Source organism: Eschrichtius robustus, chromosome 13, assembly GCF_028021215.1.
Source record: "Eschrichtius robustus isolate mEscRob2 chromosome 13, mEscRob2.pri, whole genome shotgun sequence".
NCBI lineage: Eukaryota > Metazoa > Chordata > Mammalia > Artiodactyla > Eschrichtiidae > Eschrichtius > Eschrichtius robustus.
In genome coordinates this window covers 9338223-9358119 of record NC_090836.1, presented here as the reverse complement: position 1 = coordinate 9358119, position 19897 = coordinate 9338223, and the positions used below count along the sequence as shown (strand labels likewise).

Here is a 19897-nt window from a genome sequence, read left to right as displayed (position 1 = left end):
AGTATCTTCCCTCACAGGGCTTCTAATCTAGTTGGAGGATATAATAATAAATCTGCTAAAGTGCCTTAGTTTCTTCAGTGTAGCAAAACACTAATATGAAGCAAAAAAGGTTGAGGAAGGCACACGTTCATTAGCCACCAAAATGGAGCATCCCTGCATGTCACCATTCCGGGGCTAATGGCAGCCTCATTCTTCTGTGTTACAAATTGGGACATCAGTGCCTCTAGGAAATAGTGATGCCCACCATTTGTCAGCCCATTGGCAATACTGACTTATTTCATTGATCAAATTACATTTCTGATATTTTAGACTAAAATGTTTTAGTCCCTGCACTTTCACAGCAATATATAATACCAAGGGAAGAGATCATGGTCCAGGAAACCTGTCTTCCTGGATATTCTTTAAAAAACTGCATCTGATAATTAATGCACAATTAAGCACAAATAAGGAAGCCTGTGAAAATGGCATAGGTTGATATTATCACAGCCCTTTAGATGGATTAAAAGAAATGATCTCTAATCTGGTCAGGAGCATCTGGGAAAAACTTAATGGAAAAAGGGATGTCTAAGTTCAGCCTTAAAACACAGGTAGAGTAACCATAAGCCAAAAAAAAAAAAAAAAAAGGTACAGAAGGCAGAAGAAAAGTGTACGTAGAAAGAGGAAGATGCTCTAGTTTGGCTGGAGACAAGGAATGAAGGGTAGGAAGAAGTTACTCAAAGCAAGACATTGTGCTACAGGGGGCACTTATTTTATAATCCTAGAATACACTTGTTTGTTGGATACAATTAGTGGAATACGGAACACTACAAATAGTTTAAATCTTTACTTTGGCAAACAATTGCCCCTTTCAGCTCAAATCTCTCTTCCTGGAGGGTCTTCCCTACACCCCCATTGTCAGTAATCTACAAACCTCCTTCAGTGCTAAAACCCTCCATTGGAAAAGCAGGCACTCCATATGAGAGTTTTAAGTTTTATTCACAAGTTAATGAAATATTCTGTTATAACAAATACTCTTTACTGTGTACAGTATGTATCAAGCACTAAGGCTTACTTTTAATTCCCGACTGATCTTTCAAGGTGGGTATTTTTACTCTCATTTAAGAGGATTGAGAAAACTGGGGTTTAGGCAGATTAATGGGCTCACCTGGACCGCAAAATTAGTTTGTATTTTAACAGAGGTCTGCCTGATATATATATCTCCACACACACACACATGGCTAAGAAAAATCACCGTTACTGTTAGACTGGTAGTGAAAAACAGCAGTCCTCCACCTTTCTCTGTCTATCCCTGATTTCCTTTCTCCAGGGACTACCAATTTTAACTCTTAGCTATTTCTTACTGTACTCTAAGTGACAAGTTATACTGCTTTTTAAAAATCTTTTCTATATCAGATCTTGATTGATTCTCCCCCATTACATATACATCTCTCTCTTCCCCAATCCTTCCAATGTTACCTAATAATCTGTTATCTGTATTCAGTGTTTATATAATTATAACTGACTTTATATGATGAGTAGTAATATTCTTCACAGTTGAGTTATGCAGTGTAGTTCTTGAAAATTTTATTCTTCTTCCCGGAGTTCATAATTGCCTCAGCTTTGCTTCCTAATTAGAAAAAATTTTGCAGACCACTAATTCATCTCCAGACTCTCTGAAATCTAAAAATCTCGACTCTATATTCAAATACATCAGGTAATCTGAGACATTCCACCCTAACTCTAACCTCTAGGCATTTCTTGTTGCCCTCATGCTGTTCTCCCCTCCTCTTCTCTCTCCTTCATATAGTTACATTTTAGCAACTTTATGGCTACTCTTTAAATAATAAAATGCCCTCTTCCCCCATCGACAACAGAATTTTCCTCAGCTTCCCACTTTAAAAGACACCACTGCCATTCCAGGTACCCTCACTTTTACGCCATCAAGGCTGATAACATGTGCATTCAACTTTGTAACTGTAAGTATTCTCTTAAAAAGATGAAAACCATAAACAGCATTTACATTACTATGATTATTTAAATGTTATTCAATAAATCGCCAAGCTTTGTGCTATGACTGGATTTCCTTCTCTTTGGCTCCAAGATTTTGAACTGCATGTTACTCATAGGGACACTGAAATAAAGTCCACTTTCTTACACTCCCTCTGTTCAAAATCCTGCAGCATTTTACATTGTTTCGTATTTGAAGGATGTGTTTCCTGTACAGTTTTTTTTCACTGAAAGCTTCTGATCGTCATTTGTTTTTTCGTGTGGGATGAAGAAATATATGCCCTCCACAGCATATCCTTAAGATCTCCAGCTTCTTACTCATTCAGCGTCCTGCTTATATTCCAGTCTCATACTCCCGAAATTTACTGATTAAAGTAATATGGACCATGAGCTTGTACATTCTTGTCCTGAAAATTTTAGTAGCTTTCCCTTTTTGTAATACATCCTGTTCGTCCCGTTTTTGTTTTAAGGATGCACAGTTTCTTAAATATTGTCGTGGGTCTTAACTGAAGTTCTTTCTCCGCCGCCGGAATCGCGTATTTCCTCTTCCTAATCTCGGCAAGGTCTCGGTGACATTCCAGGAGCTCGGCTGAGAGCGGAGAGCACAGCCGCGGAGGGAGCCCAGGCACTCTCGCGAGACAGCGGGACTCCTCGCCCTCAGCTCCGCGGCGCCTCCTGGGAGTCGGCCATAATGCAGGCCCGGAATGCCGGCGGCTTCCTCGGGGCTCTAAAAGTGTACCTGCAAGCGGATGTTGAGGACCACGGAGCCCGCGATGTAGAAGTACGGGAAGTTCATGCGCAGCTGCCAGGCCAGCTCGAAGAAGGCGAGGAGGGTGCGGGAGAGCCCCTTGCAGAAGACCCCGTACGAGCCGGGGGCCGCGGCCAGGCTCGAGGCCTTGAGAGCCAAGGATGACGGAGCCGCCGCGGTGGCCATGGACGCGGTGTCGCCGCTCGCCCGGTGTGGTGCCTGGAGCGCAGGGTGACCGTAGACCCCGCGGACCCCCCGACTGACGGCGGTGACCGGGAGGGGCCGGGGGCTAAGCGGCAGCTGGCCTCACACTTGTGCCTGACGTAGCCGCGGCTGCTTCGCTGACGGCGGTGAGGCGGGGACTGCGGCTGGCGCTCCGCCCCTTCCTGTCTGCTGCTTAGAATGGTATTCAGCGTTTAGAGTTTTAACTCTTGGTAGGTCGGGAACGGGTTATTTATTTACATATATACCATGCAGTTATTTTGTACAGTATATACGAACAGCCTTACTGATACTGTTTTCACTTTAAAATGAAGAAAGGAAGCTAAGTAAAATTCTGGAACTTGCCCGAGGAGCTTGCATTAAAACTCTGGTTAGTCTGCTCTGTGATCTGGGCTACTAGCCAGGAATCTTACCCAGTTGATTCCGTAACATTAACTTTAATATTAGGGCAAGGTGAACTCCTCACATAAGCCAGTTTGGGCACAGAGTCTCCGTGTTTATAACATGCTTTAACTTAAAGAATCACAATCTCAGGCAGTGGATTTCCTATGTATTAGGACGATTTCAGGTGCAAGTGTTAGAAATTACACACTTATTTAAGCAAACACACACACACATATCCACGTATATAAAACTGTATAAAACGCAGTTGTGTATCCCCAACTAGAATTTCTTTTGCTACCTTGCTACCAGTACCAACCCAGCAACTAGACGGCACCTAGAGGAACTGATTACTGCTCACTCAAGACAACTTCTAAAATACTGGTATAGAGACTGAAGAGTAGTGTAAGATAAATGACAGCTCAGAACCAGTAGATGTATCGTTTCCACATAGGAGTACAATTTATCCTTTCTGAAAATTGAAAGAATAATAGAGGTATTCAGGGTCACAGAAGTCATTAAGTCCCTGAATCTTCCTTTTCCAACTACATAAAACTATGTGGACTCGTTCTCTTCCACCATTCTTCTGCTCTTCGCTCCCCTCCCTCCCCCCTAGCTCTTGTTAACTCCATGAAAACCAGATCTTTCATTCTGAGCCCACGGGGAAAGCAGCAGCCATTTATCAATATTTATAACATGGCTAGGTTGATATCCTGTCCCAGTTGGAAAGGAATAGGCAAAGAAGAGCAGTCATGAAGCTCCAGCTCCTACTTGTTAATGCTGCAGAGCTGACGAAAGATTTCTATCAGGTGAAAGTGACAGTGGAGAGTGGGATAGGATCAGTATTTTACATGATTGTGTTTTTTATTCTGTCCCTTGATGTTTAGATTTGAATGAGTGATCCACACTTTTTGCCAAGTAGGCACACATAAGTAAGCTTCAACAGGAACACGTCTTAAACCATTTCTCCAGATGATGCTTCATTGACTCTTTTTTTTTTTTTTTTAAACTTCGTCATGTTTTTTTAATGATTTTTTTTCCTCCATATTTTAAATTTATTTATTTATTTTTGGTTGTGTTGTGTCTTCGTTTCTGTGAGGGCTTTCTCTAGTTGTGGCAAGCGGGGGCCACTCTTCATCGCGGTGCGCGGGCCTCTCACCATCGTGGCCTCTCTTGCTGCGGAGCACAGGCTCCAGACGCGCAGGCTCAGTCGTTGTGGCTCACGGGCCTAGTTGCTCCGCGGCATGTGGGATCTTCCCAGACCAGGGCTCGAACCCGTGTCCCCTGCATTAGCAGGCAGACTCAACCACTGCACCACCAGGGAAGCCCTTCATTGACTCTTTAACTTGGCCTTCCTTTCCAAATCTTTCTTATCCCCTTATTGTTGACCCTATATTCCCAATTTAGTACTTTTTTTTTTTTCTCTCCTTTAAAGTAAATGTTTATTGGGAAAGTCAAGTCTGCTGAATTTACAATGATTTGCTATTATATCATCATGAAGCTTAAAATCCCCAGAGGTCATGCTCATCTTTTCATCACACACATTGCTTTTCATTTTCAGGAGGCCTAGACAGGCTCTGAAAAGTAGTTCATCTCACTGGGTTTCACATCAGTAGGGCCAGGAATGCAACCTAAAGCTCCTGGTAGAGCTCTGCCTTAAGAGGAGATCATACCAAGATCAAATGTAAGTGCTTCATTTCTTTTTTTTTTTTTTTTTTTTAACATCTTTATTGGAGTATGATTGCTTTACAATGGTGTGTTTCTGCTTTATAACAAAGTGAATCAGTTATACATATACATATGCCCAGTTTAGTACTTTTTAATGGCTTGTTTGGTTTAATGATGCTTTGAAAAAGTTTTAAGGTAAGCTGCAGCAGGTCTGCAAATTCTCAGCTCCTTTTTTAAAGAATTTGCCAATATAAATGTTCTGTTATATAAAAAAAAAATGCATTCAGGCTGCAAGGATTGGATCCAAACGATCCAAGCCTAAACACAAGAGAAAAATTACAACTCAGTGAAAGAGTCTGTCCCACATTTGCAGGCTAACAGATTGAGTTTAGCCTTTCAGTAGGCGTCACATCAGGAACCGTTTGATGTTTAGTGGAAACCTTTATGTAGGTTTAGTAAACTCAGTGAAAGAAAAACAAATTGTAACATATGATAGCAATGATTAGATCCCATAGTAACACTGCAATTTCTGGATCAAGACTGTACATTCAAGCATCAGATTTGTGTCATACTGAAGCAAACCATTAGCTGCAACATCAGATTAAGATTTTTTCCCTCTTCAGGCATCTAGAAAAATATCTGATGCAGGCATTGTTTCTGGACGCTTAGCTCTGAATCTCCTTCTGCAGACCTTGTAATACTTTGATACTCTCTCATAAATGCCTTTATGCTTAAAACCACCAGAATAGATTCTTTTAAAATAAATTTCAGTGAGTTCATGTTGACCTTTCCAATTCTAATTTTGTATACATTTATTTCTTTTTTCTAATGCTGAAAATTTTGGTCCCTAACAACGAAAAATTAACAATTATTTGTGTGCATCTCTGTGTATAATAGTTTCAGACTAACAATATGCTATTCTAACAACATAATTATTAAAAAAACAATTTAAGATTTCTCTTATTTAAGAATATATCCTAATGGAGACAAAAAATAAAATTACCATGTCTTAGCATCATTTGAAACAACTTTATTATTAAACTATACAAACAACTGTCTTTGCTTTATTTTGCATTTGATTTTTACAGGTAGATAGTTCTTTTGATTTAATTTTGTCTATTATTATGTAATAAATTTTCATGGTACCAGAGTCAAAACTTCAGAACAAAGTATATTTAAAGAAGTCTGGCTTCTTTCCTGTCTCCTCATCTCTGTTACACTCCAAATAGGTAACCATTTTAAAAAATTAGTTTTCAGTTAGAAAGCCTTCTGCACTTCCTTAGGCACTAGATAGCACACTATACACATTGTTCTGCATCTTGCTGTTTTTCACTTAGACGTATAACTGGAGATGACTCCATGGGACTCTGTAACATCTTGCCCATTCCTTTTTACTGCTGAATACTATTCCATTTATCCCCTCTCTGCAGTTATTCATAGACCCAGGCTGAAGAAGGCTTAACCAATTTCAACACATTTTTTCTTTTTTTTTTTCAGCTTTATTGAAGTATAATTGACAAAATTGTAGTATATTTAAGGTGTATGATGTGATGATTTGATATACGTATACATTGTTAAAGGGTTCCCACAATCAAGTTAATTAACACATAAATTGCTTCACATATTTACCCAGCCCCCCTTTTATTTGTGTGAGAAGACAAGTTCAGCTCTCTTAGCAAATTTACAGTATTATCAACTATAGTCACCATGTTATACATTAGATCCTCAGACCTTATTTGTGTTATAACTGAAAGTCTGTACCCTTTTGCCAACCTCTTCTCATTTCCCCTAACCTCTGGCAATCACCATATCTTTCTGTAAATTTGACTTTTTTTTTGTAAGATACCATATAAGTAATACCATGAAGTATTTGTCTTTCCCTGTATGGCTTATTTCACTAAGCAAAACGCCCGCCAGTTTTACTCATGTTGTTGCAAACGGCAGGATTTCCTTTTTTTTTTTTTTTTTGGTGGTCGAATAATATTTGTGAGACATATATATTTATTTATTTCACATTTTCTTTATCCATTCATCCTTCTGTGGACACTTAGATTGTTTTCATAGTTGGCTATTGTGAATAATGCTTCAGTGAACATGGGAGTACAGATAACTCTAAGAAAATGATTCTGTTTCCACTGGATGTATATCCAGAAGTGGGATTGCTGGATCATATGGTATCTCTATTGTTAAGTTCTTGAGGAACCACCATACGTTTTTCCAACTGCCTGTACCAGTTTACATTCCCATCAGTGGTGCACTAGGGTTCCCTTTTTACATCCTTGCCAGCATTTGTTGTATCTTGCTTTTTGGATATAGACATCCTAATAGATGTGGTATCTCATTTGATTTGCCTTTCCCTGATCATTAGTGACGTTGAGCACCTTTTCATAAACCTGTTGGACATTTGTATGTTTTCTTGGCAAAATGTCTCTTCAGGTCCTTTACCCATTTTAAAAATCATATTCATAGTTTTTTTGTTTGTTTTTGTTTTTGTTTTCTTTTTTGCTATTGAGTTGTATGAGTGCCATGTATATTTTGTACATTAACCCCTTATCAGTATATGATTTGCAGATATTTACTCCCGTTCCAAAGGTGGCCTTTTCATTTTGCTGATGGTATTTTTTGTTGTGTGGAAGCTTTTTAGTTTGATGTAGTCCCACTTGTTTATTTTTGCTGTTGTTGCCTTTGTTTTTGGTGTCAAATCCAAAAACTCATTGCCAAGACCAATGTCAAGGAACGTTTTCCCTGTGCTTTCTTCTAGGATTTTTATAGTTTCAGGTCTTAAGTTCAGGTCCTTAATTCATTCTGAACTGATTTTTGTGTGTGGTGTAAGATAGGGGTTCGGTTCATTCTTTTGCAGTTGTGTATTCAGTTTTTCCAGTACCACTTATTGAAGAGACTGTCCTTTCCCCACCGTATACTCTTGGCATCTTTGTTGAAAATTAGTTGAGTGTATATGCTTATGTTTGTATCTGGGCTCTCTGTTCTGTTCCATTGAACTATGTGTCTGTTTTTATGCCAATACTATCTGTTCTGATTACTATAGCTTGTACTATGGTTTGAAATCAGGATGTGTGATGCTCCCAGCTTTGTTCTTTCTCAAGATTGCTTTGGCTGTTCAGGGTCTTTTGTAGTTCCATACAGATTTTAAGATTTTTTTCTATTTATGTGAAAAATGCTATTATAATTTTGATAGAGCTTGCATTCAATCTGTAGATCTCTTGGGGTGGTATGGATATTTAAACAATATTAATTATTCTGATTCATGAGCATGGAATAGCTTTCCACTTATTTGTGTCTTTTTCACCTTCTTCAATTTCTTTGAATGTCTTGCAGTTTTCAGAGTACAGATCTTTCACCTCATTAGTTAAATTTATTCCAAGGTATTTTATTCTTTTTGATGCAGTTATAAATGAGATTGTTTTCTTAATTTGTCTTTCTGATAGTTCATTGTTAGTGTATAGAAATGCAACTGAATTTTGGATATTGAATTTGTATCTTGCAAGTTTACTGAATTTGTTTATTCTAGCAGTTTATTTGGTGGAGTTTTTATGTTTTTTTTTTTAACATAATATGCCATCTGCAAATAAAGAGTTTTATTTCTTCCTTTTTTTAATATTTACATTTATTTATTTTTGGCTGCATTGGGTCTTCGTTGCTGCACGTGGGCTTTCTCTAGTTGCAGTGAGCTGGGGCTACTCTTCGTTGCGGTGCGCAGGCTTCTCATTGCAGTGTCTTCTCTTGTTGCGGAGCACAGGCTCTAGGTGTGCGGGCTTCAGTAGTAGTGGCTCGCGGGCTCTAGAGCGCAGGCTCAGTAGTTGTGGCGCACGGGCTTAGTTGCTTTGCGGTATGTGGGATCTTCCCGGACCAGGGCTCGAACCCATGTGCCCTGCATTGGCAGGCGGATTCTTAACCACTGCGCCACCAGGGAAGCCCCAAAAGGTTATTTTTAAGATATAAGAAAAATTATTCTAAATGCAAAGTTGTATATGCAAGATGATGGAAAATTAATTGAAATGGTAAATATATGTGTAAGTCTAAATGAATGTTGACTGTATAAAGATCATATTTTGGGTTAAAATATATAATGAATAAAATATATGAGAATAGCAGCATATAGACTGAGAATGAGTATGAAAGTGATACGTTTAGTTAAATTATTATTTTCTTGAACCTTTCCTTTTCTGTGAGGCAAGTCAGAGTTTCAGATTTAGTAACCCTAGAAAAATTCTACTTCTAAGCATATACCAAGACAAGTGTATCAAGTCATGTGTAAAAGAATGCTCATAGTAGCATTCCTCTAAGTTGCTCAAAACAAGAAACAGCCCAAATATCTACCAACTAAGAATGGATAAATATTTTAGTAAACTAATTCAATGGAATAATATAGAGAATTGAAAAGGAATGACCCACATGTATATGCAACAATATGTTAAGTTTCCAAAACATAATGATGAATAAAAAACCATAAATAGAAAAATATGTAAATTTCACAAAGCAGGCAAAACAAAGCTACACAGTTTAGTTTTGCACATTTAGGTAGTAAAGTATAAAGAAAATCAAAGAAATGATCAACATAAAGTATGGATATTGGTCACCTCAGGAGAAGTGAAGAAAGGTGTAGTGATTTAGAAAGTGGGTAGAGGTGGTTATCAGCTGTTTGTAGCATCCATTTCTTGACCTGTGTAGCAGTTACATGTGTGTTTGCTTCGTAATAGGCTGTTTCTAAGTGTGCATTATAATTTTTAATAAAAACTTACAATTAGGAGAAATTTCTCATAAAAATTAATCATTACTGTGCTCATTATATACCTAAGGGGAAAAATCCACTCTCCATATGTACTACTGAAGTCTAAAAGAGTTGAAGTGAGAATTTTCTTATTTTAGTTGCACATGTAGAAATTGAGATTATGGTACCTACTTTCCCCAGATTTTTACAAAAGCTTTCATTGACCCTTAATTATTCATCTCCCATGAGAAAAACTTTGACATACTTCATCTGTTTTTCTTTTGGCTTTCTTTTGGCTTCCAAATTCTTGACACATTAAGAGTAAGTGGTAAACACATTTTCCACACTGTTGGGTTAACAGGGTATCTGTATCTGTTAGCTTTTGCTGAAAAAGAAACCATTCTAAAACGTCACTGTGAAATTACAGTAGATATTTATATGTCCCATGTCTGTAGGATTCAGTTATTTTTAGGCTGGACTTGGTTGGATGGCTCTGATGATTTTATTTTTATTTATTACTATTATTTTTAATAAATTAATTATTTATTTATTTATTTTGGCTGCATTGGGTCTTCGTTGCTGCGTGCGGGCTCTCTCTAGTTGCACCGAGCGGAGGCTACTCTTCATTGCGCTGCGTGGGCTTCTCATTGCAGTGGCTTCTCTTGCTGCGGAGCATGGCCTCTAGGTGCACGGGCTTCACTAGTTGTGGCATGCGGGCTCAGTAGTTGTGGCGCACAGGCTTAGTTGCTCTGTGGCACGTGGGATCTTCCCAGACCAGGGATTGAACCCGTGTCCCCTGCGTTGACAAGCAGATTCTTAACCACTGCGCCACCAGGGAAGCCCCTCTCTGATGATTTTAAATGGACTTGGTTATATATCTGGGAACTAGCTGCAGTTTGGCCAACTTAGTTTGGATCTTGCTGCAGCAGTTTGACTCCGCGAGTCTCATTTTCCTCCGGAAATCAGTACACTAGCCTGAGCATGTTTTCATGGTGATTGCAGAAGAGCCAGATTTGGACAGCCCTGATGTGGACGCCATTTCAAACTTGTACTTGTGTCAAGTCTACTAATTCCCCATTCATCAAAGCAAGTTTACATGATTGAGTTCAGAGTGCCCATAGTGGAGGTTACTGCAATATTGCATGTCAAAGGGTGTAGATAAAATGATTATTAAAAAAGTGCAGAAATTGTAGGAAAAACAATTGCCAGACTACGTTAGCCCAATTTTTCAGTTTCCTCCCATACACAAAAATGCTCATCCCCATTTGAGCATCCCCTAAAGTCTAATTCAATTATAGCATTAGCCCTGAATTCCAGGATCTTCTGATCTACATCTTGTTAGGTAATGGCTCCTTTTCATCTGGAAAACAAGGAATTAAAAAGGCAAATTTTGGGCTTCCCTGGTGGCGCAGTGTTTGAGAATCTGCCTGCCAATGCAGGGGACACGGGTTCGAGCCCTGGTCTGGGAAGATCCCACATGCCGTGGAGCAACTAGGCCCGTGAGCCACAATTACTGAGCCTGCGCGTCTGGAGCCTGTGGTCCGCAACAAGAGAGGCCGCGATAATGAGAGGCCCACTCACCGCGATGAAGAGTGGCCCCCACTTGCCACAACTAGAGAAAGCCCTCGCACAGAAACGAAGACCCAACACAGCCATAAATAAATTAAAAAAAAAAAAAAAGGCAAATTATTAACACGTCAAAGATGTAGTACACAGCATTGAAACAGGGCAGGATAGCCATAACAAACAATTCCATAGGAGAAGAGGGGAAGAATAGGAAAACAGCAATTCTGGCTCATAAAGATTCTGAAATCATACATGGAAAATATTTTAGTACCATTTTCTTTTGGCAGTAGACACGTTTCTTGATTATGTCCTTGTCGTGCTTTACAGTCAGTTGTTCTCTATGGCCATTGGCTTTGCCCTTGGGAATAGCCCTGTTTTTCCATCACTCTCTTTGAGTAGTTTTGAAGAGGGCATTGGAAAATATGCCTTTTGAATAATGTTTTCAGCCTGCTTTCTGAGGTAGAAAGCTGGGGTCCAGATAATTTTTACATTTACAAAAGTCTTAGTCCAGGCTGGCAGCAGTTTTATCATAGGCTGTCTCAAAAACATTTGTACTTTCTGTGTATTTGATTATAATATATTCCATGAGCCAAAAGCCATATTCATACTTCTTTTCAACAGTCACCTCTCTGTAGATTAATCATACTACTTATAAGAGTGAACAAGGCCCAGTGTGCAAGCACCAGTGATGTAAGCCCCAATGATACAAATCTCTGCTTGTTAACAACTAATTGGCCAAAACAAATTATGTGGCTGAGCACAGAGCGAGGGGAAAAATAGGTGGGTGAGAGGGTATAACAAAGTTATAGGCTGAAGAATGGGAACCAACTTATGCAGTCTACCATACTACCCTCTATATTGCACAAGCAATTCCAGGTAACAGCTATGTCTTGGGTATACCTGAGTCTCAGTGTTCTACTCCTATCTGGAATTGTCTCTCTATAGTAAAATTATAAGATTTTTGAGAGCTCATTTTGATTTATATTACAGAGAAGACTGCCACTGCCTTCTTTTCTGGAATTATGCAAATTCTGTTTTTAGCAGAAGTTTCCTACAATTCCCCACATTTGTCCCAGGTGTAAATTTCTCATCACAATTTTCTGCTTATCAACAGTTCCATTCTGTTAGTTCCTGCAGGGATTGTACTTTTTTTTTTCCTGGAGCCTTCCTGGCCAATCTGCTTCTTCTTTATTAAAAATACTGGTTAGGCAGCCATTTTTTTGGTTCATATTTTTCCTGTCCTATCATTACTTCTCTAAATTTTGCATTTTGAAGACCCTTGTTAAGGTAAGATACATGGTATTAATGTATTTCATTTTTTATGAAACCATCTATTATTTAAATCAATTAAGCCCATTTCTTGTCACTGAATAGGTAATATAATCTAAAGATATTATCCATTATCCATTATCAGTTAAACATCACCCCAACTCTGAATTTAGTTCATTGTCATCTTGCCTGGTTCTCCTCTCATCTTCTATGTAGTTTGCTTTAATGTCTTTTTTTTTCATAAATTTTTATGCATGCCATTCTTCACTTCTGAACCACATTCAAGTATATCTTGAAATTCAGTAACTAATGCCAGAAATGTCTCCATGATCCATTAATGCTTTGTGTAGTCATCTTAGCAAATAATATGGGCCCAAGAAGTCACAGTTCTTGAGTGTCAGTGCCAGGACTGGGATTCAGGCTTATCTTCTATTTAGGCTGGTATATAAGCCCAGGAAAATCTTACCTCCAAAATCTTTGCACTTTTCATCACACAATATTAACTCTAAATTTAGGTAAAAGTGATTGTTTATCAGGAACCAAACTGGGCAGAGTTTCGTAAGTCTATCTCACTACATAACTGTTAATGTTTAAATGGAACTGCAGGGTGTGGATTTCCTTATACTGGTGAGAGATATTTAAGTTTTAGGTAAGGGAAAAGCAAATTCAAACAGACTTATGGCTTACACAACTGAAAATTCCAGGGATAGGGCCCCTTCTTGTGTGGCTAGATTTAGATGAACATGACAGCTCTGCCAAAGATAAGTCTTGAAAATGAGCATACTTGTTCTCAATCTCATTAGTAACAATAAAATGAATTCAGTCACATGCCTGACAGAATATGACCCCTATATTCAACTCATGTAGGTAGACTATCAATGACGTTATTTTTTATTACAGTTAACAGCCTTCCCTCCTGTGATTGATTAAATAATGGCCCCTCAACAGTCTACATCTTAATCCCTAGAAGCTGCGCATAATGTTATGTTGCAAGGCAAGGTGGAATTAAGATTGCAGATGGAATTAATAAAGATTGCAGCTAGTCAGCTGACCTTGAAATGTGGATAATATCCTGGATTATCCAGGTGGGCCCATTGGAATCACAAGGGTCCTTTTAATTGGAAGAGAGACAGGAGAGTCAGAATGAATGAAGAAGATGGGAAGATGGAAGCAGAGATCAGAGGAACATGATTGCCGGCTTTGAAGAAAAAAGGGGGCCGTGAGCTAAGGAATGCAGACAGCCTCTAGGGGCTGGAAAAGTCTAGGGTGGATTCTCCTCTAAAGCCTTCAGAAGGAATGCATACCTGCCAAGCCCTTGATTTTAGGTCTCCTTCATTTTAGCCCAATAGGACCCATGTCAGACTTCTGACCTCCAGAATTATCCAATCTAATCTATATTTATGTATTATCTAAACACTTGTTTTCTGTTCTTTGTATAAACTTTTTCTAAAAAGGACAGGTTAAATTCCAGAATATTTACCTATTCATCTACTATAGTTAATTGGCAGATCAACTGCAGCCAAACTGAGCACATTTACCATGTCCAAGACTATCTTTATTTCTATACATTGAACCAACTGTGTGACTGGTACACCAACTTGAGACAGGAGGGAAGAGGGCAGGGTACAACCTTTAAAAGAATGACATAGCCATTGAAGATATGATGAAAACTGGTTAGAACCAGCTAAGCTCAAGAAGGTGGAAAATTCTACTTCCAGTAGACCTTGACTCTCATTTATAAGCTCATTAGCATCTAAATGACACACTCACAGGTACCTTGACAGTTCTGAGGCTAACCATAAAAAGCCAAAAACTGGGCAGTGGCCCAGTTCCTGGAAATCCATGCCCTTTCCCCAAAATCATTGGAATAATCTTCCCACCTGTTAGCCTATGTAATTACCAGCCCATAAAAACTAACCACCCTTGCATCCCAGGGCCTCTCACCTTCTGAGACGGCCCACCCTCAGTCTATGGAGTGTGAATCTCCCAGGCCCGCTCTCACCTTCTGAGACGGCCCACACTCTGTCTGTAGAGTGTGTTTCTACCAGGGCTGCTCTTGCCTTTTGAGACGGACCACGTTCTGCCCGTGGAACGTGTATCTCTGCTTTCACTTTACTATGGCTCACTCTTGATCTCTTTCCTGTGCGAAGCCAAGGACTGTCACTTGGTGGCCCATCCCAGGAACTCACCTGAGACCTGGGACATGGCCATCCTCATGCACCCCACTTTCCTTTGATTATAAAAATGTAGCCCACTTAGTACTTGGGGCAGAGCTCTCTTGCCTGCCCACTTGTATCCTTCACAAGCGTCCTGTATTAATAAACCTACTTCTTACCTATCACTTTGCCTCTTACTGAATTCCTTCTGCACTGAGACAAAGAACCTGAGCTTCATTAAGTCCTGAGACCAGGTGTGAGGTTTCAGCTGGAAGATTGTGGGTTCGAGTCTGCGCCTAAGCCAGGGATTGTGGGTTCAAGTCCCACCTGAGGCACAACTGGGTCCGAGTCCTATCTGAAGGAGTGTGGTTTCAGTCTTACCTCAAGAACATAATAGAAGTCATCAGGAATTATAACCAGGTGAACCAGAGAGTTGAAAGTTAGAGTGGGAAAGAATAATTTAGATGGTTGTGGTTTCTATTCTCTTCATGAATATTTACATTTAAATAATAGGTACACAGTCCTTCCCCTAAAAACCAGACATCAGCACCAGCAATTGTACTAAACAATTACTTTGCACCTCTCTGCCTTTGTTCTGAAACTGCTTTCCTCTTCTCTAAGTGTTTCACAGTGAATTCTAGTTTTGATTTTTTTAAATTTAATTGCTTTAGGATATTCTAGAAAACACTTGTTAGCATTTTTCTAGGTTTCTGTATGCTTCTCTGGTTTTGCCTCAAGTGAGAAAATCCACATGTAAGCCTCTGTATCATGAGTTATACTGGCAAGTTTTCAACCTGTTTTTTTGTGAGTGGAAATTCTGAAAGCTGGTATTTGGATGCAATGACCTAACCTTAGGGCAAAAAGAAAATTGCAAATCAGTGCAAGTTACTCTTATTCACATTCACATGATAAGCAAATGGAATTCAGCCTTTCTATCATCAGTGCTCATAGAGTGTTCTTGCTTGTATTAGCACAGCTGTTTGAAAGGCACAACAACGTGCATATGTTAATACAGATGTTTTGCCGCAACTTGTCTGAAGGATTTCTAGATTAAAACTCTACAGTAAAGCATCACATATGTGCCACACTGTACAAGATATGGAACAAAGCAAAGCAAACTGTTAACTGTATCCTTAGAGATTAGCATTTTTCTCTCTTCAGGGATTTCCGTTGATTTGCACAATATTGTTGCTGATGATTGAGTTAGGAGAATTCCTTACAGGAATTTTTGAAAATTGTTTGAGAGTACTCATAAATTGCATTAGTTAGCTCAAGTATCAGATTTCCTTGGGTGACTTTATCCTAAGGAATTTATATCCAGAATTAGTTGTATTGAGTACCATATGTGAATTTTTTAGAATCAAAAAATTACTTTATACTGGTTTTTATATCACTTCTATATTGATATTAAACTAGGAAAAAAACTGCAGTATTTTCCTTTGCCCACAGACTACTGTTTGACTCTCTCGTTTGGCATTTTAAAAAATATCTATTAGTGGCCCATATTTTTATATCTGGTCTCTTGCAGTTTTTAATTCCTCCCATCTTTAAGATCCATTCCCACTCATACTCTTCAGGTGTGTGTTGATATAAAATTTACAAAATTTTACAATTCTTTTGGTGTGTATTTTACCTTCTCATGCATTACACTTTGTACTTTATCATTTGTGGGCTGGAAGTTAAGTGTGATTGTAGGTCGAAGCACTAAGAGGAGGAAGAGGAGGTAGGGGTATGTCTTGAGGAGGGTCAGCATTCCTCCACAAGGCATCCAACTCAGGAGAAGTCATTACAGATTTTCAAGGCAAGGGAAAACTAACCTCCTCAGTGAAGGGAGGGAGGATGCTTCATCTGACAAAGGCTCAGTAAAATTGAGGGGTTCAAGATCCCTCAGATTCTTTGAAATCTACCCATACATCCCCATTCCAACTTCTAGGGTCTCACACATGAACCCTGTGTCAGTTTGGATGAAACAATATAGTAGGAATGTAAAGGTGCTACTCTTGCCCAAAGACCTCATTTAAGACCTGATGTGTCACCGGTAGCCTACATGATCTTGAGCAAACTATTTAAATTCTGTAATCTCCAGGTTACACATTTTTCAAAATAGAATAGTCTTCTATCTCTACTAAATGATGCTATTGAGAAGCAAATGTGATGTCAAAGACAAAAATACCTTGTAATATATAGGCACATATCTAGAGAATATTGATTACTATTACTGTAATCATCAAAATAAAGATTATTCTGGTAAAAATAATACATTTCTTTTAAACTTCAATTACTGAGATTCATTTGTACCAAGTTTTTTTAATTTATGAATTATTTGCAGTCACCTACCTTCCTTCAGCCTAGGTAGAGTTGAATTATCGGTGCTTTTGATTTGTTTTCTTTTTTAGTACTATAGACAATGATGCTGCTGATTATAATGATGATAAAATTTCATCCCTAAATTCAGTTTTCTACAACAATTTTAATTCTGCAAATGGATCTTAGAAACTCCTACTTGGGGGTTTTCATGCTTTTTTATGGTGCATTTTAGGGAAGGGCAGAGGTGAAACGTTGGAAGAGAATCTTTCCCGATTAGCATCTAAGCAAACTATATTCTTTCATACGTATTAGAACATGATAAGTCACAGCAGACATTACTATAAAAGAAGAAATATCTATACTTGTTGGCAGGGAAATCACAAACTAAGACATTTTAGAGGAACTGAAATGTTTTTCACAATGTTAGCTGAGGACCAGTGTGATAATAGAAGCTGGTGTTTATTGAAATAGAAAGGAATGGAAGCCACAATAAAAACAAAAAAGCACCTCAAGACTATTAGTTTTCAATCCATTAATTCATCAGTAATAGTATTTGGGATGGTAGTTTTTCACTCAGAAAAAATGTGAAGCGTACAGGACCAGGTCTTTTTGTTTTTTTTAATCTGTGAAATTCATAATCGGTATTTGGGGAAATAGATTGATTGGAATAATGAACTGTACCAACTGGGTGAGACACAGGAAAATCAACTTCATTAACTTCATTCTTACCAGCTTATCCATAACCAGAATATGTTTCTTAATCATGGTACTCACTGATTAATTTCTACTGGTGCTCTCTGCAGATTCACATAACATTGGTCAAACTGGAAAAATTAATATTCTGTTTTGCATAATGATCAACCACTTCAGTGTCTGGTTTGACACCTGCCTCAGCATCTTCTCTCTCCTGAGGATAGCCACCTTTTTTCATCTTCTTTTTCTTTGAAGTGGCAGATTTTGTAATTTCAAGGCAGGCTGGGAAAGTATTTCAATTTAGTTTTCTAAAATGAGAGCTAGATCTCATAAAGCATGGTTCCAGGAATAGGATTCAGTTCCTGGGTGACTTAAAATAGTGGCAATTGTCCAATATTTCCCACTTGAATTACTCAGCTCCCCAATGTTCACCCTTTACTCCACATTTAAAATTTACAAAAAGTCCCTCATTCCATCTAACAAAAGAAAGTTTCCGTAACTATATTAGGTGTCTGTTTTGCATTATAGACTTTGTATTACACATCAACTCAAGATCTGGTGATTTTGATCCTGGTGATGTTGAGCCTTGTTATGACCAAGCTCCATCTAATAGTTTAGGCTTTCACTGTACATTCTATGTATTGGGTTTTAAAATTTTGCTCACTAACAACTAAAGTTGATGAACACAAATTATGGCGAGGTTAAACAGGGGAAAAGTTGCAAAACGATATGTCCTTATTTGCATGCTGGCAAATGAGAATTCATCTTTCACTTCAACATCAGTTATGAATTAATCCATCCCACGGCAAGGACACAGTGTATGAATAGGGCCAGTTTGAGCTTTTAGGGAATAACAGTGTTTATCATCAAGATAACATTGAGCTCTTCCATTATTATTTCCTGGTGCTTTCCTGCTTGACATTCATCACGGAATTTAAAAGAAACAAGAATTTCACTGCACATGCAGAAATCAGGTGCACAAAGAATTTAAGGTCAGAATATGGAAGGATCACAACAGTGATGTTAAGACTTGGTTCTTTTTTTTCTAGACATGTTAACTTTACTACTGAACACTTTTTCCATTCTAGTAATGACAGAATTTGTTCTGGGAAATTTTGCCAATGGCTTCATAGCACTGGTGAACTGCATTGACTGGGTCAAGAGACAAAAGGTCTCTTCAGCTGATGGAATTCTAACTGCTCTGGCAGTCTCCAGAATTGGTTTGCTCTGGGTAATTTTACTAAATTGGTATTTAATTATGTTTAATCCAGTTCTACATAGTTTAAAAGTAAGAATTATTGTTTATGTTGCCTGGACAGTAAGCAACCATTATAGCATCTGGCTTGCTACTAGCCTTAGCATATTTTATTTGTTCAAGATAACCAATTTCTCCAGCCTCATTTTTCTTCACCTGAAGTGGAAAGTTAAAAGTGTAGTTCTCATGCTGATGTTGGGGACTTCTTTCGTTTTGGTTTTTCAAGTTGTGGTGGTAGCATAAATGAGGCTATCCAGACAAATGAATACGAAGGAAATATCACTCAGAAGACCAAATTGAGGGACATTTTACACCTTTCAAATTTGCCTCTGTTTATGCTAACAAACCTCACACCCTTTACTATGTCCCTGACAACTTTTCTGCTGCTAATCTTTTCCCTGTGGAAACATCTCAGGAAGATGCAGTTCAATGGCAAAGGATCCCAAGATCCCAGCACCAAGGTCCATATAAAAGCCACGCAAACTGTCATCTCCACTCTTTTGCTATTTGCCATTTACTTCCTGGCTCTAATCGTATCAGTTTGGAGTCCTAATGAGCTGCAGAAGGAATGGTCCTCATGCTTTTCCACACTCTTGGAACCAGTTGCCCTTCAGTCCACTCATTTATCCTGATTTGGGGAAACAGGAAATTAACACAGGCCTTTTTGTCATTTCCGTGGCAGCCAAGATGCTGGCTGAAAGAAAGGAAATAAGTGGAAACATATGTCTTCTAGCAGAAAATTAAGGGATGAAGTCTATAATGTTTTATACTTTCTATTGCTTTTTAAAAATGTGTATATAATTGAGTAACGTCCAAAGGTTTACCTAGAAAAGTCTTTTACCTAAGCTTATCACAAAAAGTGTATAGGTGTGTGTTTACGAAAGATATAAGACATAAGATTACTGCACCATTAAACA

General features: G+C 38.5%; 2 protein-coding genes across 2 annotated transcripts; one reads left to right on the top strand and one right to left on the bottom strand.

Annotated features, from left to right (window-relative positions):
• Positions 1-956: 956 nt before the first annotated feature.
• SMIM10L1 (small integral membrane protein 10 like 1) lies at positions 957-3089 on the bottom strand. Its single transcript, XM_068560596.1, has one exon. It carries the CDS (start codon positions 2918-2920, stop codon positions 2714-2716), a length of 207 nt encoding a protein of 68 aa, XP_068416697.1. The 5' UTR covers positions 2921-3089; the 3' UTR covers positions 957-2713.
• Positions 3090-18776: 15687 nt separating this feature from the next.
• On the top strand, positions 18777-19692 carry LOC137775482 (taste receptor type 2 member 20-like). Its single transcript, XM_068561403.1, is given in 3 exon segments — positions 18777-19212; positions 19215-19547; positions 19550-19692. Coding segments are annotated over 3 exon segments (912 nt in total).
• The last annotated feature ends 205 nt before the right edge of the window (positions 19693-19897 follow it).

Excerpts from the sequence above, each read along its gene's own strand:
- SMIM10L1 (XM_068560596.1), bottom strand. The coding sequence starts at position 2,920 with ATGGCCACCGCGGCGGCTCCGTCATCCTTGGCTCTCAAGGCCTCGAGC.